Consider the following 25,075-nt stretch of genomic DNA (forward strand, 5'->3'; position numbering starts at 1 on the left):
CTAAATGTATTTTAGCTGCTGTTGTTCTAGCATGAAGAATAAATTTAATAAGCTTCTCAGAAGTCTGACGGTTTTCACAACTTGTCTTTAATGAGTTTTAAATCCTGGCACTAATTTCCATGTAGGCAGGTATATATTCATTCTGTTACCTCAAGGCTGACCTAATGGACTTGAATCAGCAGTTCCCAGAGTGTGGTGCAACAGCTCTTAAAGGTCCTAGAGTCTTTCAGAGGGCTACCAACAAAAGAACTGTTTTCATAGTAAGTGTAAGGATTATCATTCTAATGTTATTAACAATAGCAAACTAATTTCACAATAATGCTAATTGTCTAATACTATTTTTGTTTGTAATTATGCTGACATTTGCACTGACAGTGCAAAGGCAATGATAGGTAACACCACTGATACCTTAGCATGAGTCAAGGCAGTGTTACCCAGCTGTGCTGGTACACATGGTAGTCTTCACTTTCATGTGCTCATAGAAAAAACAGAAGCTAGTTTCATTAACCAATGTCCCTGACGAAGCAGTACTTCTATTAAGTCCAGACCCTTGAATGCACATCTTTTTAATATTTCATGTGATGAAATGGGAAGTACCCACAAAGCACTTCTGCTGTGTACTGAAGTATGATGGTTATCTTGAGGTGAAGCACTTATACCTCCGTTTGAGTTGGGAACTAACTAGCCACATTTTTCATGGAACACTGTTTTTACTTGAATGAATGACACAAACTGTGGTATTCAGATTTGGGTATTTGGCAGACATTTTCTCAAGAATTAATGAAGTAAGTCTGTTACTTCAAGGAAAACAACTGAAAATATTTGTTACTAATGATAAAACTCAAGCTTAATAGCTTCTCAATACTTAAAGACTTTTATGATGAGATCAATGGTGGTGATATTAATGAATGTGATTAGGCTGATATTGTGTAATGACAAGTGACAATATTTGTAAGATCTGCATAACTCAGACATTTTCCAAATGAAAATACATGCTGTTATAAATCAATCATACATATGTAAAAAATCCATTCAAAGTGAAAAATAGATCAATGGGATTTCCTTGACATGGTTTTAGATTTCACATTGCAACTAAACTTTAAGAAATTACAACTTGTCATCTGGGTGCAGTGGCTCATGCCTGTAATCCCAGCACTTTGGGAGGCTGAGGTGGGCGGATCACCTGAGGTCAGGAGTTCAAGACCAGCCTGGCCAACATAGTGAAACCCCGTCTCTACTAAAAATACAAAAATTAGCCAAGTGTGGGGGCACATGCCTGTAGTCCCAGCTACTTGGGAGGCTGAGGCAGGAGAATCACTTGAACCTGGGAGGTGGAGGTTGCAGTGAGCCAAGATTGCGCCACTGCACTCACTCCAGCCTGGGCAACAGAGTGAGACTCCGCCTCAAGAAAGAAAGAGAGAGAGAGAGAAAGAAAGAAACTATAACTTGTCAAGTTTGGGTGTAATATCAAAGAAAAATATCCAGAATGAAAAGGCTACTAAAATATTCCTCCTTTTCCCAACCACATATCTTTGTGAGTCCAAATTTTCTTCATATATTTCAAAATATCATACATTACAGATATATCCAAATACAAGAATTTACTTTTCTACTGTTAAGCCATACATTACAGAGGTTTACAAAAATGAAGAATAATGCCATTCTTCTCACTAGTTTTTTTTTACATTTAGGACCATATAGTTACTGTTCATAAAAATTCATTATAGTTACATATAATAAGTTTATCATAAATATTTAAAATGAATTAATTATTTTAAAACTTTTTTTTTGGAGATGGAGTCTCACTCTGTCACCCAGGCTGGAGTGCAGTGGCGTGACCTTGGCTCACTGCAACCTCCGCCTCCCAGGTTCAAATGATCCTCCCACCTCAGCCTCCTGAGTAGCCGGGACTACAGGCACATGCCACCATGCACAGCTAATTTTTGTATTTTTAGTAGAGACAGGGTTTTGCTATGTTGGCCAGGCTGGTCTTCAACTCCTGACCTCAAGTGATCTGCCTGCTTCGGCCTCCCAAAGTGCTGGGATTACAAGCATGAGCCACCGTACCCGGCCCAAGAGTGTAATGAGATTTTGAGACCAAAATGTTTAAGAACCACTATTTTGAATAGTTCTGCAAAGTTGGGCTGGTTCTCCCAGGAAGACAGTGCTTAGAGCCAAACCTACTGTAAGAAGTGAACATTTCTTAGTAAGGTTCAGCAGTGGAACATTGTTAGGAAGGAAATTCAGAGGCTGGAGTTAGTATTGTAACAGTTCATTTTCACAGTAACAGATAAGTGGAACAGATTAGGACCATTGAGCTCAAGGAAGGTAAACAAAGTCATTTTTTGAAAGATAGGCTGCATGTCTGCATTAAGGAAAAAGAGCTGAAACTTTTTTTTTTTTTTTTGACAAGTTCTTGCTCTGTTACCCAGGCTGGAGTGCAATAGTATGATCGGGGCTCACTGCAGCCTTGATCTTCCAGGCTCAACCGATCCTCCCATCTCAGCCTCCCGAGTAGCTGGGGCTATAGGCATGCACCACCATGTCTGGCTAATTTTTTTGTATTTTTTGTAGAGATGGGGTTTTGGCCATGTTGTCCAGGCTAGTCTCAAACTCCTGGACTTATAAGATCCTCCCACTTTGGCCTCCCAAAGTGCTGGGGTTATAGGCATGAGCCACCCAGCCGGTGGAGAGACAGGATCTTGCCATGTTGCCCGTTATAAGTAAAAAGTTTATTTAGAAACAGAATGCTTGTTCCTCGGTACCACAAGGAAAAATCAGCATTTAGACAGAAAGTTTTCTCAGCAAGGCAATTTTAGTTTCTGCAGAAAGGGTGCTCCTCACAGCTGGAACAATGGCGAGAGCACACCTGAATAAAGGAAAGAAGCAATTTTTATCCCTTACGCAGTTTGTCCCTGTTACTGTGTCTTGTCTCCATTGGCTGGAGCCAGACCTTACAGTTTAAACTGAACCTGATAGGCTAACAACTTAAAACTTTTCTAAATAGGTAAAAGCAATGGAGAACAAAGGAAAAGAGGAAGTTATTTATGAAAAGACTTAGAAAAGCAGTAACATTCCCAAATAAGGAAGGGGCATAGGCTGCGAGCTGGGACATGCCAGTGAGCACGTCCAGCACAGATATCTTGGTTAAAGTACATGGACATAGAATGTACTCATTCCCTTAGATCTAACAGCTACATAGGAAAGGGCTTAACAGAGAGTTATTAGCATAAAGTAAGGTGGCTTGAAGGAAGTTAGTCTTTAAAAGAAACCATTATTTCTAACACTTATTATTCATTCTTTAACAAGAAGGGAAGCTTTGAAGAGGAAACTTTTTACTTTCTACATTGCCCAAGCTGCTCTTGAACTCCTGGGCTCAAGCAATCCTCCTGCCTCAGCCTCCCAAAGTGCTGAGATTATAGGCAGGAGCCACAGAGCCTGGCCCTGTTTGTTCTTGATGTGTCTCCAGACAGATTAGGGAGAAATTTGTCCTTCTGTGATTCAAATAAGACAAAAGGAAGTGGCGATTGGATCTCACCTCTGGCCCACAATTCCAGCTCAAGGTGAGAGGTCATAATAAAAAGTGTTAGAACATTTCCTTGCTGGAATGGTAACATGGTCAACTGCAGAAATTTAGCTCTAAGATTGATGTGGGAATCCCTCAACTGTCTGTCTCCTTTCCAGTCAACAAGTGAACAATGCCAGCCCTGAGGCCCAGGAGCTTTTCAGATTCTGGCCTTCAGTCTAAGGGTAACGATGTTAAAACTTGAATATTGTTTAGGCTCTGAATTTAATAAGCGATAAAAACCATGAGAAACTATTTGACCCATTTCAGCCTCTTGATGTTCTGAAATTTCCATCTCACTGGGACGAAAAGAAGAAAGGCATGATCCAAGTAAAAAATGGGTTGTCTGTCCAAGAGGAAAAGGAAGCAATAGGGACGAATTCTAGCTTTAGATGGGATTGTTTCTGGAAATAGGAGACAAGTAGCACCACCAACGAGGTCAACGCCAAGGAATGACTGGAAGTCACCCAGTAGGCTCTCCAAACCTTCCTTTAATCATTGAGGAAGTGTTCCTTCCATATCCACCCAATCCATCTTGGTCACAAAGTACCATTTATCTTCCTCAAGACTGCTTTATGTGAAGAAAATAAAGAATAATGGTTCACGTGATCCCTGGCGTCGGCCTGGCTAGATCTCAATCCTGACTCTACCAGTTGTAATGACCTGGGCAGACGACGCCATCTCAGGCTTTAATTTCCTTCTCTGTTAAAATGACAAGCGGCAGTACTGATTTTATAAGGTTCTTGTGAGGATTATCTAAAATAATGACTATCAAGCACTTAATATAGGACATGGCACACACTGAGTGCCGAATAAACGGTAGTTATTATTAGGGAGGTTCTTTGCTTCGTATTCCCATCTGTGAGCAGTTTTTTTCCGTTATTTCTCTGCAGAAACCCTTTCTCTCCGGGCTGCTGATCTGCGAAGCATCTGGTCCTTCATATCCCTGACTCATCAGCATGAAGATGCCTGGTTTCCGAAGTCCTCCCTCCTCCTACTGCTCTCTAGGGCTCCCTCTCCTGACTGCTTAGTTCTCTTGGGGGCCCAGACCTAAATTTCGTCACGGTATGTCTTTCTCGGGGCCGGGCCACCAGTTTTGGAGGAATGTCTTCAGTCCCTTTTGCCGCAGAGACCACCAGAGAGACTTGCGGAAACAGAACTCTGAGGCGCGCCCCGGCTTCCAAGTAGCTGGGGGCGGGGCCGCGCCCGGAGGTGAGCTTCAGGCGGTGGGCGGGGCCGCGCTCCGTCCGAGGTGAGAGCGAGGCCGGATGCGAGGCCACACCCCGAGGTACGAGAGCTGGGGGCGTGGCCACACCCGAGCTGTGAGGTAGGCTGAGGGCGGAACCGCACCCCGAAGTGGGTGCAAGGCTGGGGGCGTGGCCGCGCGGTGAGGCAGCCAGGACCGTTAGGGATGCGCCAGCCGCCTCCGCAGGCGGCGCGCGCAGCAGCCCGCAGGGCGTGAGGCAGCGCAGGGGTTAAGGCCGCCGGCGCCACCTGGGCGTTGCTGAGGAGACCCGCGAGCTGGCGAATCCCGCGCGGGCGGGGCGAACAGGTGCCCGCGCGCGTCAGGCGCCGGCAAGGGGCGGGGCGAGGGGGACGCGGCCGGAAGCCCAGGGCGGGGCGCTGCCGGCCCGGTGAGCCGGGAGGAGCTGGGGAAGGCAGGAAGGAGCTCACCGGGTTGCGCGGCGCGCGATGTGGAGCCGCCGCCTCGGTCCCTGCAGCAGCAGCAGCCGCCGTCGCCGCCGCTGCTGCTGGGGCTGCCGCCGAGCCGGGGGTCATGGAGTGCGGCTGCAGAGAGAGGCCGCCGGCAGCAGCAGCAGCAGCGAGCGTCGCGGCGACAGCAGAGCGCAGCCCGCCCCGTGAGGCGCTGCCCGGCCGGCGGCGGCAGCAGCAGCAGCGGCAGCGGCAACAGGGCGGCTGAGAACCCGGCGGCGGCGTTCCTCCTCGCTTCCTCTCCTGCCGCTTCGCCGCCCCTCAGTCTCCGTTCCTGAGTCCTCCCTTCCCCAGACTTCCCGTTCCCACCACCTCCTCCGCCACTACCCCCATTCCCTCCTCCTGCGCGCGCGTGAGCAGCTGAGCCCGGGGGCGGGGGAGGGGGCGCGTGCCGCCGGCGCGGGGGAGGGGCGGGCCGGCGCGCGCCGCGCCCAGGGCTCGCGGGGACCCAGGGGCGCGTGCCGCGGCGCGAGGCGAGGCGCGGGGCGCGGGGCGGCGCGGCGGGGCCCCTCCCCCCTGCAGCCTGGCGCGCGCGGGCCGGGCCGCACCGCTGCGGGCTCCGCGCGCGCGGGCCATGTCCGCTTTTTGCCTGGGCTTGGCCGGCCGCGCTTCAGCACCCGCCGAGCCGGACAGCGCCTGCTGCATGGAGCTGCCCGCCGCGGCCGGGGACGCAGTCCGGACTCCCGCCGCCGCCGCCCTCATCTCCTTCCCCGGGGGCTCCGCGGAGCTAGAACTGGCGTTAGAGGAGGAGCTGGCGCTGCTGGCGGCCGGGGAGCGGCCGTCCGACCCCGGGGAACACCCTCAGGCCGAGCCTGGGTCTCTGGCCGAGGGGGCCGGACCGCAGCCGCCGCCCTCCCAGGACCCCGAGCTGCTGTCGGTGATCCGGCAGAAGGAGAAGGATCTGGTGTTGGCGGCCCGGCTGGGCAAGGCGCTGCTCGAGAGGAACCAGGATATGAGCCGGCAGTACGAGCAAATGCATAAGGAGCTGACAGACAAGCTCGAGGTGAGGACCTCCCGCCAGGGATGGGTGGGGAGCAGGGGCCGCCCAGGCACGCGCCCGGCCCTGGGCAGTTTGGGGAACCACTCTTCCCCACTTCGTTGCTCACCCTACCTCGCAGAAAATCTGGAATGAATGGGGGAGGTAGGATGGAGGATGGAGGATTATCAGATTTCGTTGAACCCACTTGACTTCCCCACCCCGCTCACAGCAAATGGGTCCATGCGTGGCTCCAGCCGCTGTGGGCCGTTCTATATACGTACTGTACCCAGCATCTAAAATAGAGCTTACAGTATGACTATACAGCACTGAGGTGATGTCTGCATACAGAGAAATGAGAAAGTCGGGAAGCATTTAAAATATGTTCCAGGTTTTCAGAGTAGTTAATCTTTAATCAGGGTGTTAGCCTAAAGCCTTCCAGTTTGGGCGTTAAGGCCTTTAGATGCCCTTGTCTTAACTTCCTGGCAGCTCAGAGTTGTGGGAAACAAGTGCCCCTAAAGGAGCTTTATATAGCCTTCAAATGCTCAGGGATTAGGAAGTGTGGTTCCATTGCAGAAATCAGGCGAGCCAGGGCTCAACATGTGACCGCTGGTAGTGGATTTAATTTGGGCCTAAGTATTTATGTGTATTTAAACAGTACTTTTCTGTGTTCTGGGTCTCAGGCTTGCAATTGAATGACCAAATGCAACCTATGAGAACCATATTACTTTAACTTCTGTTATAAAATATCTCTTAAGGTATCTGTAATATTTCTGTCAATTCTCTAGGCAGCCTTTCAGAGTTGTTTGTTTTCTTGCCCTTAACTAGAAAAGGGCCTTGAATGCAGTACAGAATGCCAGCATTTCTAAAAATTAGATTGCAAAAAAAGGGGCAGGGGGTGGGGAGAGGGAGTCCCCTGTGACTTACCTTTCCTGCCTGTGCATTTACTACTATTGTTACCTAGTTTGGTTTCAACCAGCTCTTTTCATTCTTAGTTACAGCAAGAGAATAGTACAGACCTGAATGAGGTTTGAAATTGACCCTAATCAGGTTCTTTATCACTGCTACTGGTTGAACAGTCAGAATGGAAATTCAGAAATACTCTGTAATAAGATTTAAGTATGCCTGTAGTCCAGCGACATAAAAGTAAATCCGGGAGAAAAAAAGGAAACCTGTGAGTGCCCTGTAGTTCGGTTGGCCTGTTAACTAGGTCTGCCAGTCGATGAACTCCTGAGATACCTCTCTGAAAAGTCGTTTGTGAAACCTATAGGTAGACTGCCAGAAAGCAGCCTAATGAATTGAATTGTTTAATTTTCACTTGAAGTAGAGGTCTAGAAATAAAAAGCCTTTTTTTTTTTATAAAGAGATTCAATTATACGACTTTGTAAAGAAGTACAACTACAGAGATTTATACTTGTGATTTGAAATTTCTTCAGTGAAGGACTTGATTGAAGAGACAGCTAACTTGAAAGGAGCACCGTATCAGTTTGATTAGTGCCAGATTTCATAGTAATCCTGAGTGTGCAATTACATACATTCTGGGTTCCATGTGGAGCCTTTATACATGTCTTAAACAAAGGGCAAAGATTTCAGAATTGTAACAAAAAAAGGTTGTCTTGTAAAAGAATAAATTATCTTTGACATTTTGTTATTTATTTAATGGACAACAATAGTTTAAAACTCTAAATTTAAACTATTTTTTAAAACCTTCATTCCTCTGCAGGTCAGCATATGAACTCTAGTTTTAAAAGTTCCAATTTTAAGTTCTGGAGATAGTCGCACAACAATGTGAATATAACTAACATATACTTAACATATACTTACAGGCCAAATATTGATCATTGTTGAAACTCAATGATGAGGGGAGTCAGTTATATTATTTCTTCTAGGTAGGTTTGAAAATTATAAAATATTTTAAAGTTTTAAAAATGTACATTAAAGATACTAAGAGAGTACCATTAGTTGCTTGTTAATCCTTCTAGTGTTAATGTGAGAGTGACAAACCTGGTTTACAGAGTACTGTTTTATTTGACTCCTCCAGTTTAGTTTTCCCCACAGTACATTTTTTGAACAACCTAGGTTTTAGAATGTCTGTTTAGACAAAGTACTTTCTAACGTTCAGTACAAACTACTGTACTTTGTACTTTTTTCTTTCTTCTTTCTTTCTTTTTTTTTTTTTTTTTTTGTTTTTAGACAAGATCTTACTCTATCCCCCAGGCTGCAGTGGAGTGGCTGATCATGGCTTACTGCACCCTCAAGTGACCCTCCCACTCAGCCTCCTGAGTAGCTGGGACTACAGGCGCCTACTACGCACCTGGCTAATTTTGTAAAAATGTTTTCTAGAGGTGGGGTCTCACTATGTTGCCCAGGCTGGTCTGAAACTACAGGGCTCAAGCAGTCCTCCTGCCCTGGCCTTCCAAAATGGTGGGATTACAGGAGTGAACCATTGAGCCTGGCCTGTATTTTCAATTAAATCAAACACTTGGGAGTATAAAACCAATACTTTAAGACGGATTTATTCATGAGAGAACTTGACCAGAAAAAAAAAATTTATAATCTTACACAAACTGTCAGACATTTGGAGTCAAACACATTTTCTTACAGGGTGGTTTGAAAGAGAAACATGTGAGTGGACTGAGAGAATGCCACTTTCACTATTGAATAATGAGATTGGTTTTATTTTAATCCCATCTTCTCCTCTACTATTTCAAAATTGGCACCTTTCTTTCCCCCCACCCCCGCCCCCGAGACGGAGTCTCGCTCTGTCACCCAGGCTGGAGTGCAGTGGCGCAATCTCAGCTCACTGCAAGCTCCGCCTCCCAGGTTCATGACATTCTCCTGCCTCAGCCTCCTGAGCAGCTGGGACTACAGGCGTCCGCCACCACACCCAGCTAATTTTTTTTTTTTTGTATTTTTAGTAGAGACGGGGTTTCACCGTGTTAGCCAAGATGGTCTCGATCTCCTGACCTCGTGATCCGCCTGCCTCGGCCTCCCAAAGTGCTGGGATTACAGGCGTGAGCCACCATGCCCAGCCAGCACCTTTCTAATTTCAGGACAAACAAGGCGTTTTCAAGATCTTTTCTACCTATTCATTAGTTAATACTAAATACCTCTCTGGTTCTGTGTGCCAAGCCCAAGATTTTGTTTTATTCATTTCAAACATTAAAGTACTTGATGCTACACTATTGTGTCATTAAAGGCATACTATTAATATTTAAAGTCTTCAGTGGTTTAAAGGTTAACATAGAAGTTTTTTAGTTATATGTCTCTTGGAGTTAAAATGAAAATTCAGGTTAATTGGAAAAACTGTAAGGTTTGGGCCATTTTTTCCGCTCTTGAATTGACTGTATTTTGTTACTCATTCACTGAATCAGATGCTTAAAGTTCTTTTTTTTTTTTTTTTTTGAGACAGAGTCTTGCTCTGTTGCCCAAGCTGGGGTGCAATGGCGTGATATCAGCTCACTGCAACCTCTGCCTCCTGGATTCAAGCGATTCTCCTGCCTCAGCCTTCCAAGTAGCTGGGATTACACACACCCACCATCATGCCTGGCTAATTTTTGTATTTTTTAGAGATGGGGTTTCACCATGGTGGCCAGGTTGGTCTTGAACTCCTGACCTCAGGTAATCCTCCTGTCTCAGCCTCCCAAAGTGCTGGGATTACAGGCATGAGCCACTGCGCCCAGATGCTTAAAGTTGTGAAGGCATTTTTAAAAATTTCTTTTCGTCTACAATTAGCTCTTTTGCTTTAAAACTTATATCCAGTCATGTCCTTAGCTTTTTCCCCAGAATATGAAATAAGACAATAACTTGTATTTATACACTTTTTTTCTTCAGGAATTTAATATTTGTTGTTAAGGTACAGGATCTCCCTTTTTTCCATTATGGCTGAGTGGATTATCTCTTTATTGCAGAGATTGTTCTCTTCCCTCAGTTATATTTTCCTCCTCCTTCCCCAGGCCAGGCCAATTCTCATTAGTCCAGTACAATTTTTTTAAGAGGAAGAATAAAAGATGAAAATGAATACATAATGGGAGTCACTAGTAGATTTAGGGAAGAAAACCCAGGGGTTCTGATCTGCATTAGTTCTTGGCCCTTTGGAGAACAGTACTTTTTCAGACCCATGCACTGGACTTCTGAGCATATTGTCAGTTTTTTGATTCTTTTTTTTGGCAGAAATCCATTTCTGTAAAGACTTGTTTTATGTAAGCTAATGATCTGAATTTTGAGTGGTGGGGTTTTTTTAGTTTTAAATAGACTTTTTTTTTTTGAGACAGAGTCTCACTCTGTTACCCAGGCTGGAGTGCAGTGGCGCCATCTTGGCGCACTGCAACTGCCGCCTCTCGGCTTCAAGCAACAAGCAATTCTCCTGCCTCAGCCTCTTGAGTAGCTGGGACTACAGGTGTACACCACCATGCCCCAGCTAATTTTTGTATTTTTAGTAGAGACGGGGTTTCACCATCTTGGTCAGGCTGGTCTTAAACTCCTGACCTCGTGATCTGCCCACCTGGGCCTCCCAAAGTGCTGGGATTACAGGCATGAGCCACTGCGCCTAGCCATAGGCTCTATTTTTTAAAATGGTTTTAGATTTCCAGAAAAGCTGGAAAGATAGTACAGAGAGTTTGCATATACCCTGCACCCAGCTTCCTTATATTAACATCTTACAATAGTATGGTACATCTGCCATAATTATTGAACCAGTACTCATATGTGATTACTAACTAAAGTCTTCAGTTTATTCAGATTATCTTAGCATTTATCTAATACCTTTTTCTGTTCCAGGATACCATATTACATTTAGTTTTTGTGTCACTTTAGGCTCCTCTTAGCTGTGACTGGCACTTTCTTAACCTTATTTTTGATGACCTTGACAATTTTGATATTAACTTTCTGAAATACTATATAACCCTGAGAAACGAAGGACAGCATAAGCAGAACTTGACCTTCACACTTCCTGACAGTCTCCCTAGAGTTTTCTGGTTAATTTAGCACTTAATTGAAAATGTAATTCTAGGAGAAACTTTTCTCAGAGCAGATGCTAAATTCTGTACAAAATGGTAAATTCTGTATGTTTATTAATAGGAAAGCCTGGAATTTGTCAAAGGATTGGGAAACATGAAATAGGAAGTTTGTCTCATGTCCAAAGAAATACAAGGACTGAATAGACTGATCAGCACCACGTGTCCTCAGCCCTGCCCCCAAGTGGATTGGATTGTTTCAGTTGCTTGGTTGGGCTCTTCACTAACAGCTGTTTGCTGAATATTTTTAAGTCACTCTGTTCTTTTAGAACACAAGCCTAATTTATCTGGCCTCTCAGTAACACTGTGATTACTGAGTTCTTGCCATTGCCTTCTGCTCAATCTTTTTCATTTTGAAAAAATTGAATAAAAGCAAGTATCACAATTTTAGGATTGCAATTAGCATTTGTTTCTGCATTCCATCTTGCTGAAGTTTCTACAGTGACTAAAACATTCTCTGGCCAGGCACGGTGGCTCACGCCTGTAATCCTAGCACTTTGGGAGGCCAAGGCAGGCGGATCGCGAGGTCAGGAGATCGAGACCGTCCTGGCTAACACGGTTGAAACCCTGTCTCTACTAAAAATACAAAAAATTAGCCGGGCGTGGTGGTGGGCGCCTGTAGTCCCAGCTACTCGGGAGGCTGAGGCAGGAGAATGGTGTGAACCCCAGAGGCAGAGGTTGCAGCGAGCCGAGATCATGCCACTGCACTCCAGCCTGGGCGACAGAGCAAGACTCCATCTCAAAAAAAAAAAAAAAAAAAAAAAATTATCATTTTTGGAAGTTAAGCAATACAAGGGATGCATAGAGCAAAAAATTCTCATACTGATGAGAAGGACTTCCCTTGTCATTTCTTTTCCCACATTGCCCCAAACAGACTGTATAAAATATAATGTGTCTTTTTCAACAGATACACTCAAGTGGCTATCTCCAAATGAGTTGTCTCCTTAAAGTTGTCAACTTGGGAGTTTTCGGTGAAAACTGCCTTTGCCAGTGTGCTCAGAATGTTAATTTTCTATTGCTGTTTTTATCTTTTGGCGCATTCTTTTGACTGCTCTCAATCATGGTAAATTTTCATCTTTTTGGGGTTAATGACTTTCAGAAACATTCAAAAGTCACTCAACAAAGTAAGGAGAATAAGATGGCAGGATGCAGGAGGCTAATCTCATTTTTTAGACACACCCCAGATGTGAAGTAATGGAACTTATTTTCTTGCATGACTGTAAGCTGTCCCTTAAGGCTTTCCAAAAGAAGCATTCTGAAAGATATTTTGAATGGTGAGAACTTCAGGAGGGTAAGAGTATAGCCTCAAGATAAGGAGATGACTGAGTAGTCTGAAAGAGAAGATTCATATGTGCATTTTTAGCTCATTCAAACAGTCTCAGTGCTTGATGTCAACCTTCAGTGTGTCGGAATTTCCTGTAGAACCCAGTATGTATACATATACAGATATACACACACACACACGCATAGATGCCTTAGACTTCAGTCTATTCGTAACTGAATCACAATCTCAGGAATTGGGGTCCAGGGTGTATTTTGAATGGTTACACCAGAATGTTTCTGAGAGCACCAAAAGTTCAGGACTATTACTTTCACTTAGATTTCCTAGAGTCCTTGAAGTATAGATTTGGCTGTCGTACATACTGTGCTTTTTAAATAGGAGAACATACTCTTTTCAGAGGCATGCATATTTATCTCAGAAACAAAAAGTTTTTTTTTTTTTGGGACGCAGTCTCGCTCTGTCGCCCAGGCTAGAGTGCAGTGGCGTGATCTCGGCTCACTGCAAGCTCCGCCTCCTGAGTTCATGCCATTCTCCTGCCTCAGCCTCCTGGGTAGCTGGGACTACAGGCCCTCGCCACCTCACCCGGCTAATTTTTTGTTTTTAGTAGAGATGAGGTTTCACCGTGTTAACCAGGATGGTCTCATCTCCTGACCTCATGACCTGCCCTCCTCAGCCTCCCAAAGTGCTGGGATTACAGGCGTGAGCCACCGCGCCTGGCCACAAAAAGATATTTTTATTTCCCTCAATCCAAAGGAATCTTGTTTTATTGAGCTGCTACATTAAACCATATGTACTTTTCCTGCATACCATCTTTCATATGCAATTTGTTTTACCAGTCTCTCCCACTAGAATGAAAACTCCATACAGGCAAGGACCATGTCTGTTTTGCTCATTAGAATGTCTCTAGGACCGTGCTTGGCTCATAGTAGTTGCTCAAGAATGAATGAATGTATCAAATAAATATGCAGGGCTTAATGGGCCATGATTTAAAGTGGCCCTGAACCTGAACTTGCCCTAATGATTTTGAATTACATTGCTATATATAGCAACAAATATTTATTGAGCTGTGACTTAGAGAACCAGAGTCAACTGACTTAGACAATCCCCGCTTTGCCGTTTACTAGTAGTGACCTTGAGATTGTCACTTAACCTCTTCTGTTGCTTCATTTGTAAGAAGAGATGGTTAATTGAAAAGATCTCTGGAGTTCTTTTCATCTCTGAAAAATTCTGTGATAGTAAGAATCTGGTATTATGCCATGGATAATAGGTGACTCCAAAGGAAGCCTCCTTAAAAAAAGTAAGGAGGGGGCGGGGCATGGTGGCTCACACCTGTAATCCCAGCACTTTGGGAGGCCGGGCCGGGGGGATCATGAGGTCAAGAAATCGAGACCAACCTGGGCAACATTGTAAAACCCCATCTCTACTAAAAATACAAAAATTAGCCCAGTGTCATGGTGCATTCCTGTAATTCCAGCTGCTTGAGAGGCTGAGGCATGAGAATTGCTTGAACATGAGAGGCGGAGGTTGCGGTGAGCCAAGATCGCACCACTGCGCTCCAGCCTGGGCGACAGAGCAAGACTCCATCTCAAAAAAAATCAAAAAGGATTTTAGTTATGGGACTCATTTTTAGTTGTTTAAATGTATAGTTCACCAACTGATTAGATGATTGGCAAATTTCAAGTGAACTCCCTAGTCTAGAACCTCATGCCTAAGGGTAAGAATAAACATAATAACTTTAAGTATTTTCAGTAAGAATGGCGTTCTCTTTGTGAAACCAACTTCTTCCCTGCTCTGGAAGAAGGAATATTTTTGTAGCTGTGAATTGGGCAACTTGTCCTATGTGGTAGGGTGTTTTATTGTGTCTACTGACTAGGAAAAAGAAAGGAGAGCGCGGAGAGAAAAAATAAAAGGCTGTGGAATTTTTATCAGTGTTTAAATCCTTTTCACTTTTCACCCAGCACTTAGAGCAAGAGAAACATGAATTGAGAAGACGATTTGAGAACCGAGAAGGGGAGTGGGAAGGCCGAGTGTCAGAGCTGGAGAGTGATGTGAAGCAGCTACAGGATGAGTTGGAGAGGCAGCAGGTTCATCTGCGGGAAGCAGATCGAGAAAAAACACGGGCTGTCCAGGAACTGTCGGAACAGAACCAAAGGCTATTGGATCAGCTCAGCAGGGTGAGTCACAAATTAAGAATTTAAGATGTAAAATACTAAAAGTTGAAATAGGCTGGGCATGGAGGCTCATGCCTGTGACCCCAGCACTTTGGAAGGCCGAGGCGGGAGAAGCACTTCAGACCAATCCGGGTAACATAGGGAGACCTCATCTCTACAAAAGTTTTTTAAAAATTAGCCAGGCATGGTGGCACCTGCCTGTGGTCCCAGCTACTTGGGAGGCTGAGGTTGGGGGATCGCTTGAGCCCAGGAGGTCAAGGCTGCAGTGAGCTGTGATCAGTCATGCCACTGCACTCCAGTCCAGGCGACAGAGTGAGAGCCTGTCTCGGAAAAAAAAAAAAAAAAAATGTTGAAATAGAGCTTCTGTGTAATGTCAGTCATATAGATGACAAGAGCAATTCTGATTTTGTATGCCTTCGTTTTTAACAAAGTTCAGCATTTCTGTCTACAAGAACTTTGATATTACTGAACTAGGGGTCAGGAGCCAAGATGCATGCTTGTGATTAACAAGCCACAGATTTTGACAATCACTTAACTTGGGAGTTTTCTCATTTTTAAAATGAAGGGGTTGTGCTTAATGACTTCTGACGTTTTTATAGCTCTAAAAGTCCGTGATTGCTTTACCTACAGAAAGTCTATCACTGGCAAAATTATGTTAATTCATTTAGTTCAAATATTAAAAGGTACTATCTTTAAACTTTTTAAGCTTAGGGAAAATTTCTAGAGCAATTGATTTTTATTGATGTTGCATTTGTGAATGTACTTTTTTTGTATTGTTTAAATATGAAAAGAAATGTGTATCTGTATTGAAAATTTGTTTTATTTCCACATTTAGTAAACATTCTTTATTTGTACCTTTCTAAGGTGGTGTCATGGAAGTATGAACCAAAGGCAAGGCTGTAAAATCATTTCAAGGAAGGAGGTTGAGGCTAAATAGATGGAAATCTAATTTAAATACAGAACATACCTTTTAAACAAATGCAGGAATGTTATTAATGCCCTGGTCTATAAATCCCCCTATTTTAGAAAATTAAGACTTGGATTTACTATTGTACCTCAGCTCTTCTTGTATATTGAAAATAAAACTACCAACTCTTCAGTTACCGGAGGAAAAAGAACTTCTCTGATATCATCCCTCAGCACTGATGTTCTCATGGGAGCAGTGCCGTGTCTGCATGGTTAGTGTTTGGTGCTTTGGTCTTAGGGAAAAGTGTAAATAGGGCAGCATTTCATAAATTCCTGGATCTTCCACTAATTTGATGGGTGATGCTATGTGAAGTTATTTCACTAGTTTCTGTTGTAGTTGCTTCCTGTGGTTATTCTGAGACCAGTGTAAAAACGCGTCTCACAAGAATATGGGAAGTAAATGCCACCAGTGGGGAAGGGAGGAGAAGAAGGAAAGGTAGAGGAGAGGGAGAAAGAAAGAAGGAAAATGATGCTTAGTAACTTGTAAAATAGTTGCAGGGAAATACCAGAATGTTTATGAGAGGTGAGGATTCAGGCAATAGGTAGAGCTAAAGATCTTGCCTGCAGGTTTCCTATCTGGAGAATCCAGTCACCGTTTGATTGTCTGGGAAGTAGGAGTTGGACAGTTCAGGAAGTCACTTCACAGAGCCAGCTCAATAACAGGATTTCTGATGCAGTTCTAAAACCTTTTTTCAGCAACTGGGAATGGAATCTCTATCCTTGTAAAAATTTTTATGTTTTTGACTTTTCATTCATTATTCATGAAAGATTCAACCAGAGAGGCCTGGCTAGATTGATTTATTTGTTCAAAAACATTTAATACATACTTTGAGCAAGTGTTTCTTACGGAGACTTATAGAATGAATGCAACAAACCAGAAAAATTAAAGGGGAAATTAAGATTTCTTGGGGGCTAAGTTCATGTTACAAAATAACATGAGCTAAAGCAGACTCTGCCCCGTGAAAGATAGGTGACCAAGAGAGATTCAGGGAAAAAGCAGATCTCAACGTGACATAGCAAAACCTCATGGAGCTTGGAATCTGACTCTGTTACTCATTAACTGGGGGACCTTGTTTGTGCCTCGGTTTCCTTTTCTTTAAAATGGGTGTAAAACAAGTACTATTGAAATTAAAAATGAGATAGTGTGTTTATGTTAAACAGCGTATGAAAGTAAGGATTTGTTTCAGTGTTGATGGTTATTTTACTAAAGCAGTGTCTTTATAATTTGTTCACTTTGCCTAATTTCGTATAGAAAATCCTGATAAGCTGCTCCTAAAAGAATGTAGGAAGATAACATTTCTACTAGATCCAGATTTTTGTTATCCTCTCTGGCCTTGAATATAGGCCCTTGGTGAGTTTTATAGCTTTTTCCGTTTTTTCAAGCAGGACCAGCCCCTGGGGTTTCCATCAGCAGCAAGTTTAGATAGCGTTTTATTAACTGAGTATCCAGGAACTAGAGGAGTTAAATATTTTGAAGTGAATTAAGATTCTCCTAGGACAAGATAATCAACAGAGGTAGTAGAAGGCCATACTTTTCTTTTTCTTTTTCTTTTTTTTTTTTTTTTTTTTGAGACGGAGTCTTGCTTTGTCGCCCAGGCTGGAGTGCAGTGGCGCAATCTCAGCTCACTGCAAGCTTCGCCTCCCGGGTTCACGACATTCTCCTGCCTCAGCCTCCTGAGTAGCTGGGACTACAGGCGCCTGCCACCACGCCTGGCTAATTTTTTGTATTTTTAGTAGAGACAGGGTTTCACCGTGTTAGCCAGGATGGTCTTGATCTCCTGACCTTGTGATCCGCCTGCCTCCGCCTCCCAAAGTGCTGGGATTACAGGCATGAGCCACTGCGACTGGCCAAAGGCCGTGCTTTTCTTATAGTGTTTATAATGTGTTTTTATAAGTATGAAATATATAATATCTTAAATGTACAATATTTCTTTGATACCTTCGTCCAGAGTTTACATACATCTCATTGGCTTCCTTGGCCCCCAGGGCTGCTCTTCTTTTTATTAATAACAGCTTTATTGAGATATAATTCACATACCATAAAGTTTACCCTTTAAAAGGGTACAATTTGGGGCTTAGCACAGTGGCTTATGTCTGTAATCCCAGCACTTTAGGAGGTTGAGGCAGGAGGATCACTTGAGGCCAAGAGCTTGAGACTAGCCTGAACTATACAGTAAGACCCTGTCTTTACAAAAAAGATGTTTTTTAATTCTCCATGTGTAGTGATGCATGCCTGATGCCTGTAGTCCTGGCTGATGGCTTGAGCCCAGGAATTTGAAGCTGCAGTGAGCTATGATCACACCACTGCACTGCAGCCTGAGTGACAGAGTGAGATTTTGTCTCTTAAAAAAAAATTTTTTGTAAGGTATAATTGGGTAGTTTTTAGTTATTTACAGAGCTGTGCCACCATCACCATTATCTAATTAGAGAACATGTCACCCTCCCCAAAAGAAACCCTGTACCCATAGCAGTCACTCATTTCTCCTAACCTTATAAGGACGCCAGCCATATTGGATTAGACCCACCCTAATGACCTCATTTTAATTTGATTACCTATGTAAAGACCCTGTCTCTAAATAAGAACACATTCTGAGGTACTGGGTTTTGAACTTCAATATATGGATAGGGGAAGGGGAACATAATTCAACCCATAAGAAACGTGTTGGGGTTTTCTTACCAACAGATACAACTCTTGGATCTTAATCAGTGCTGTCTGTGGGAGGTGTTCACAGTAGTGTCACTTTTCTGGGGGGTTCCATATACTTAATAACATATTTACATACCAAAGATACATAAGCCTTTGGCCATATGACTAAGAACTGCCGTGGTTCGTGGGAAGATACTTAGAACCCTTAATTTTATTCTTTGAAAAAGTCCCAATCCACCTCTCTCATTAATCTCCTCTAATGACTAACCTGCATTCTATTCCTTGGAGTAAAATATGAAAGCCTTTATTATTTTTTTAGATCTTCTTTAATTCAACATTCAGCAAATATTTATTGATCAAGGCACTGGGAATACAGTGGAGAACACAAGTCGTCTGTTTTATGAAGCTAGTAGGAGAAGATGTATAAATAACTGAACAATCCACAAGATACAGATTGCAGTAGGTACTATGAAGAGTGATTTGATAGAGACTGACTAGAAAACAGGGAGCTTTTTCTACCTTAGAAAGACTCGGTAGGGGGCCGGGTCATGGTGGCTCACGCCTGTAATCCCAGCACTTTGAGAGGCCAAGGCGGGCAGATCACCTGAGGTCAGGCATTCGAGACCAGCCTGGCCAACATGGTGAAACTCCGTCTCTACTAAAAATACATAAATTATCTGGGCATGGTATCATGAGCCTGTAATCCCCAGCTACCTGGGAGTCTGACGCAGGAGAATCGCTGGAACCTGGGAGGCAAAGGCTGCAGTGAGCCGAAATTGCACCACTGCACCCCAGCCTGGGCAACAGAGCAAGACCCCATCTTTAAAAAAAAAAAAAAGTTGGTAGGGAAGGCTTCTGTGGGGAGACAACATTTGAGATGAGACCCCAAGGGTGAGGAGCCAGCTGTGGAAGAGCCAAGGGAACAGCATTCTTTGATTAATACTGTTAGACTGTAAACTCTATGAGAGCAGGGACTCCATCTGTCTTGTTTATTGTTGTAAACAGGTATCTAGCAGCGTGGGCATTCAATAAAAGATGGTTGAGTTTTGTTGTTGTTGTTAAATGATTATCTAAAATACCCAATAAGGAGATTATTAGAACTATAACTGTCAAGAATACACTACCCCTTCATGTACTCTTCTTTAGAAGTGCACTCCTGACTTTCACACTCACTCTTACACTGCGTGCATGCTGTTTGAAAACCAGTTGTCAAAGGTGCCATGAATGTCAATGCTTTGACAGGCAGCCTACAGCTAATGGTGACTCACTTGCCTAGACAGCTAATATTATCATCATAGATACTCCTGGAATTGCATAAAAAGCCAGTCTTCAATGAATTGAGAAGAGTGACTACATATGAGAATGGACAGAGCTTTTGTGCATTGATTTAAAGTCTGCAGGATCTTTTGCATTGCACTGTGCTTCTCCATGGTCTGCAGGTTGGTCAGTTACAGAGCGACTGGTTCTGTAGTTCTCCGACTCTACTGATGGGTATGGAAATGAGCCTTTTAGCTTTTACAAAAAATTCTCATCTCATGGGACAATTGGCCATTATTTGGGTTTAGGTATCATTATGGCTTTCCTGTCCTTCTTGGGAGCATACACTGGACAAAAGAACTCCCTGTCTGCAACTCTGTGTCATCTCATCTGTTCTCATGCTCCAAATGGTCTGTAGTATGGAGAAGGAGGCAGCCAGAGGTTCTCATTTGGAAAGCTGAATGGTGATTGCTTCTGAGCAGAGCCTCACGTAGGATATATAATTGCTCACTGTGCAGCCCTGATGGCTTCTTCAAGAGTAAAATTCTCGAGAATTCACCTTAAAATAATTATTTTTTCTTTCATTATTTATTTAGATATCATGCTATATTCTTTTTGCATTTGTTTTCCCAGAGCCCCTCCATTTATCCCTTTCCCCTCATCACAGTGCTACAAGTGTCTCTAACAAACCTCTCCCCAATTTCTCACATCCAGAATTGGGGTCATGTGCCTTATCACTATGGCTTTGGGTATTATTCCCTAATACCCAAAGGGAGAAGCTGTTTTGGGAGCATTGTATAAAAAGGGCTGTTTCAAAGGCTGAATGAAGCCAAGATGGGTTTTTACTATAGAATCACTGAGATGGGGAGGGTGATAAAGAGCATTCAACAGGAAGTTAGGCCTAGGTCCAAGGCCAGGAGAATCCAAAGCCTGTACTTTAAACTAGAAGGGATTAGGCCAAGAGATACCTGGAGGAATGGTCTAAAGATTGGTGAAGGAGAGATTGAAATAAAGAAACAAAGATCTATTATAGTTCAGGTGAAGCCAGGAAGTTTGAAATCTATGTCTACGAAAGATTGGCTCCCAATGGGGTGTTATTTTTATGAACTTTGATTTATCTGGCTAGGATAGGGTCGGCTTCTTAAGGAACTTAGCTTTACTGAATATTCCTTAGTAGATATTCAGAAATTCTAGTTTTGCCTCTATCCTAAGTTTAAGTTTTATAAATTTGTTTGTTTGTTTGTTTCTGAGACGGAGTTTCGCTCTTGTTGCCCAGGCTGGAGTGCAATGGCACGATCTCAGCTCACTGCAGCCTCTGCCTCCCAGGTTCAAGGGATTCTCCTATCTCAGCCTCCTGAGTAGCTGGGATTACAGGCGCCCGCCACTATACCCGGCTAATTTTTGGTATTTTTAGTAGAAGCGAGCTTTCACCATGTTGGCCAGGCTAGTCTCAAACTCCTGACCTCAGGTGATCCGCCCACCTCGGCCTCGAAAAGTGCTGGGATTACAGGCATGAGCCACCGTAGCTGGCCTATAGATTTTTAAATTTTAAAAATGTTTATTGTGTTTCCTGATGGCAAAAAGAATTCATGTTCACTGTGAAATAATATTGAGACAATAGAGAAATGTTCAGTGCAAACAGTGAAAATCTCCCATGGTCCTCTCCCAAAGGAAATACCAGCCACGGTTTGGTGTTAATTTTTTGTGTGTGTTTTTTCATATGTGATACACACACGCACACATGTTGTACATAACTTTTCTACTTATTTTGCCTTCTTTTTGTTTGTTTTTGAGACAGAGTCTTGCTGTGTCTCCCAGAGTGCGGTGGCTGGAGTGTAGTGGCACAATCTCGGCACACTGCAACCTCCACCTCCTGGATTTAAATGATTCTTGTGTCTCAGCCTCCCAAGTAGCTGGGATTACAGGCGAGTGCCACCATGCCTAGCTAATTTCTGTATTTTTAGTACAGATGCGGTTTTGCCATGTTGGCAGGCTGATCTCAAACTCTTGGCTTCAGGTGATCTGCCTCGGCCTCCCAAAGTACTGGGATTACAGGTGTGAGCCACCATGCCCAGCCATTTTTGCTTTCATTTTAAACAAAATGGTTTTTTAAAATTTTTTTCACTTACTATATCTTGGACTTTTTTTAAAAGTATTTTAAATCGTTGTATATAGTATTCTATATAGCACATATGGAGGTACCACGGCTAATGTAACAGTTATGCCATTGAAGGGCATATGTGTTGCTTATAGTGATTTAGTGTTACAAACACTGCTGTAGTGAACATCCTTGTTCATATGTTTTTGCACTCTTCACATTTTTCTAGGATAGATTCCTACAAACAGGATAGCTAGGTCAAAAGGTAGGTACATTTAAATTTTTAATAGGATACTATCATATTGCTCCGAGAATGTTTTAATGGTCTATACTCTCCTCATATCTACCTTCATCAAGAGTGCAAAACCTATCATTCTGTATCCATACATAGTACAACTATAAAGAAAACTGAGGTAATTATCATCACAAAAGTCAAAATAATGGTTACCTGGGGAATGTGTGTGATTGGTGGGGAGGATCCCTGTCATCATGGAATGGTGCCTGGAGAGGAGGCTTCTGGAAAGCTGGCAGTGTTCTGTTTCTTGACCTTGGTGGGAATTATGTGGGTGTTTGCTTTATAATTATTTGTTAAGCAAGACGTATTTGTTTTATGTATTTATCTTTATATATGTTATATTTCACAATTTGAAAAAATCATTCATTTATTCATTCATTCAGATACTTATAATGTGCACCTACTATGTATGAAGTCACTGTTCTGAGTAACAGTGATGCTGCAGTGAACAAGGTGAATTCCCTGTCTGAAAATAATGCAGGAAGTTGACAGTAAAGAAGGAAATACATAAACAGACAAATCAGCTAGTGATAGTACTATGAATAAAATAAAACCAGGTAAGGAGGAGAAAGTGGTAGCTGTAGAGACAACTCAATTTTTGATAGGATTCTTAGGAAGGAACCTTTGGGGAGGTGAAGTTTGAGCAGGATAAAAAGGAGCAAAAGAGTATTCCTGGCAAAGAAAACAACATGTAAAAGCCTAAGAACAGTGGAAAGAAGGCTGCTATGACTGGGGTGTGGTTAGCTTGGGAAGGGTTAGGAGATGAGATCAGAGAGGTAATCAGCAGCCAGATCTCATAGGGCCTTGCCAGCTACCAGGGGTTTTATTCAGTGTGCTGGGAAGCCAGTGATATGTTTTTGGCAGGGGAGCATCATGACCTGATTGATAACAACTTTTAAAAGATTACTCTAGTTACTCTAGGAGGATGGATTATTGGGCTGAGGGTGGAGGGATAGAGATGGATGAAGAAGCGACTCCCCAGGTAGAGTTGATGGTAGCTTTGATTATGGAAGTGTTGAAACGGGTTAGGTTGGATATATGTTTTGAAAGTAGAACTGACAAGACTTACTAATGGAATAAATGGTTGTGGGAAGGAAGGTTAAAGAAAAAAATAATCAGAAATGACTCCTAGGTTTTTGTCTTGAGCTACTGAAGGAATAGTGCCATCATTAACGTGAGAGACCAAAGGCTAGAGGAAGGAAAGAGGGATAGGTTGGAATATAAAGTCAAATAATTCATCTTAGACTGTGTGGATAATTAAGGTTGAGATGCCCTTTACATATCCATGTTAGTTTCACATAGTAGAACAAATGAGAATTCTGTTGTATTGAGGTGAAATACTGAGTTAAATTTCCGCAGCCATCTGAGCTCTCTCAGGACTTGAGACTCTGTTCTAGTACCTTTCATGAGGTTGTCACCAAGAATTTCCTCATTCACAGTGACGGAAGCTGAATTCAGACAAGAGTGTCCCCCACCCCACCATGTACACACTCTCAGCTCCTAGAAGAACCACCTTCTGAGTTCATGCCTGTGAGGTGAGATGTGTAGGAGGAAGTTAATGCAAACAGGTGCTTTGTCTGTTGCCTGCCTGTTTGGAGCTATTTTCCTCAGTCAGCCTCTAATGCCTTATCCACACACAAAGAATACAGTTTGCATACTAGCTGAAACTAATCTTCTCTGAAAAGACTAATTTTCCTCTGAAGGGTAAACAGATCCTTGTTCTTTAAACAGCTCATTTTGGATTAGCAACTCTGCGTCTGGTACACTTCTTGAAGCAAATTTCTCCCAGGTTCCTTTCTTGGAGTTAAAGACATTAATACAGTGTCCATAAGTGTCACCACCACTCTGCCTCTGTTGAGTGATGCAGAACCACTTTTGTTTGTAGAACACTTTACAGTGAGCAACAGCTGCTCATCAGAAGTAGTTTTAATTGCTGAATGGGATTTTGTTCCTTTTGAGGTGGGGGCTGTTTTTTTCTTAAAAGTCTGCTTCGTTTACAGAGGCTGGCAATTTTTAGTCATCCTATTCTTGAAAGAAGTTATGAAAACAAGATAATTTCTCAACCAAGTAACAGCAATTTAAATTTCCAAAGGACATTCTCATATGTGACCTCTTCTGATCCCATTCCCGCCTGTGATGGAAGTCATGATAATTACTCTTTTTTCTTTCTTTTTTTTTTTTTTTTTTTTTTTGAGACAGGATCTCACTCTGTTGCCCAGGCTGGAGTGCAGCAGCACCATCATGGCTTACTATAGCCTTGACCTCCTGCGCTCAGGTGATCCTTCTACCTCAGCCTCCCAGGTGGCTGGAACTACAGCTGTGCACCACCATGCTTGGCTAATTTTTTATACTTTTTATAGAGATGAGTTTCACCATGCTGCCCGGGCTGGTCTTGAACTCCTGGGTTCAAGCGATCTGCCTGCCTCGGCCTCCCAAAATGCTGGGATTACAGGCGTGAGCCACTGTGCCCAGCCAATAATTACTCTTTATTTGGCAGATAAGGAAACTGAGGGTCAGACAGAAGTTTGGTGACACTTGCTCAAGGCCTTGCGAAGGTTACATGTTAACCACTGTGGCTTGAGGATTGGCTTTTTGTAAATTTTCCAGGATGGGTAGTCAGTCGGAAATAAAAACCACTTCATATGTATTTCTATCTCATTGATTTGGTTGATTTTTTGGTTGATATTTGCTGGGTGGTATTGTTTTGGATGCCTTTTACATCACTAGGTAAAATGAATCCAAAGGTTTGGAATTCATTCTTAGCAATGTTTGTTATATTAAGGATGTACTAGAAGGATTAAAAACGGTATGTTGAGAGGACCACTTCAGCTAAAACAGAAAAGGGCCTTTTACATTGGAGCTCTCTTCTGTGAAGACAGATTTTCTAGCATTTCCAGATTGTACTGTTGCTAATTAGTAGGTTAAACACATTAGTGTGGTAATTGCTTATTCTTCTGGCATAGGGGTGTTTTTGTTTTTTGTTTTTTTTTTTTTTTTTTTTTTGGTAGATTCTTGTATTGATTAGTTGAGCCTGTTCTTTTTTTTTTTTTTTTTGAGATGAAGTCTTGCTCTGTCACCAGGCTGGAGTGC

General features: G+C 43.0%; 1 protein-coding gene across 3 annotated transcripts in view; it reads left to right on the top strand.

Annotated features, from left to right (window-relative positions):
• The first annotated feature begins 5,172 nt into the window (after positions 1-5,172).
• The window catches only part of BICDL1 (BICD family like cargo adaptor 1), a 103,618-nt gene continuing 83,715 nt past the window's right edge, over positions 5,173-25,075 (top strand). For 2 of the 3 annotated variants that reach the window (XR_008512396.2, XM_024257537.3), the window contains exons 1-2: positions 5,804-6,281; positions 14,510-14,725. Coding sequence is in view for 2 of the 3 variants with exons in the window: in XM_024257537.3 (XP_024113305.2) it covers positions 5,853-6,281; positions 14,510-14,725 (645 nt within the window). In the remaining variant the exon portion in view is untranslated. Of the gene's footprint in view, positions 6,282-14,509; positions 14,726-25,075 lie in introns of all 3 variants that reach the window. The other variant, XM_024257536.3, reaches the window with a different exon arrangement.

The sequence above is a fragment of the Pongo abelii genome, chromosome 10, assembly GCF_028885655.2.
Source record: "Pongo abelii isolate AG06213 chromosome 10, NHGRI_mPonAbe1-v2.0_pri, whole genome shotgun sequence".
Classification (NCBI taxonomy): domain Eukaryota; kingdom Metazoa; phylum Chordata; class Mammalia; order Primates; family Hominidae; genus Pongo; species Pongo abelii.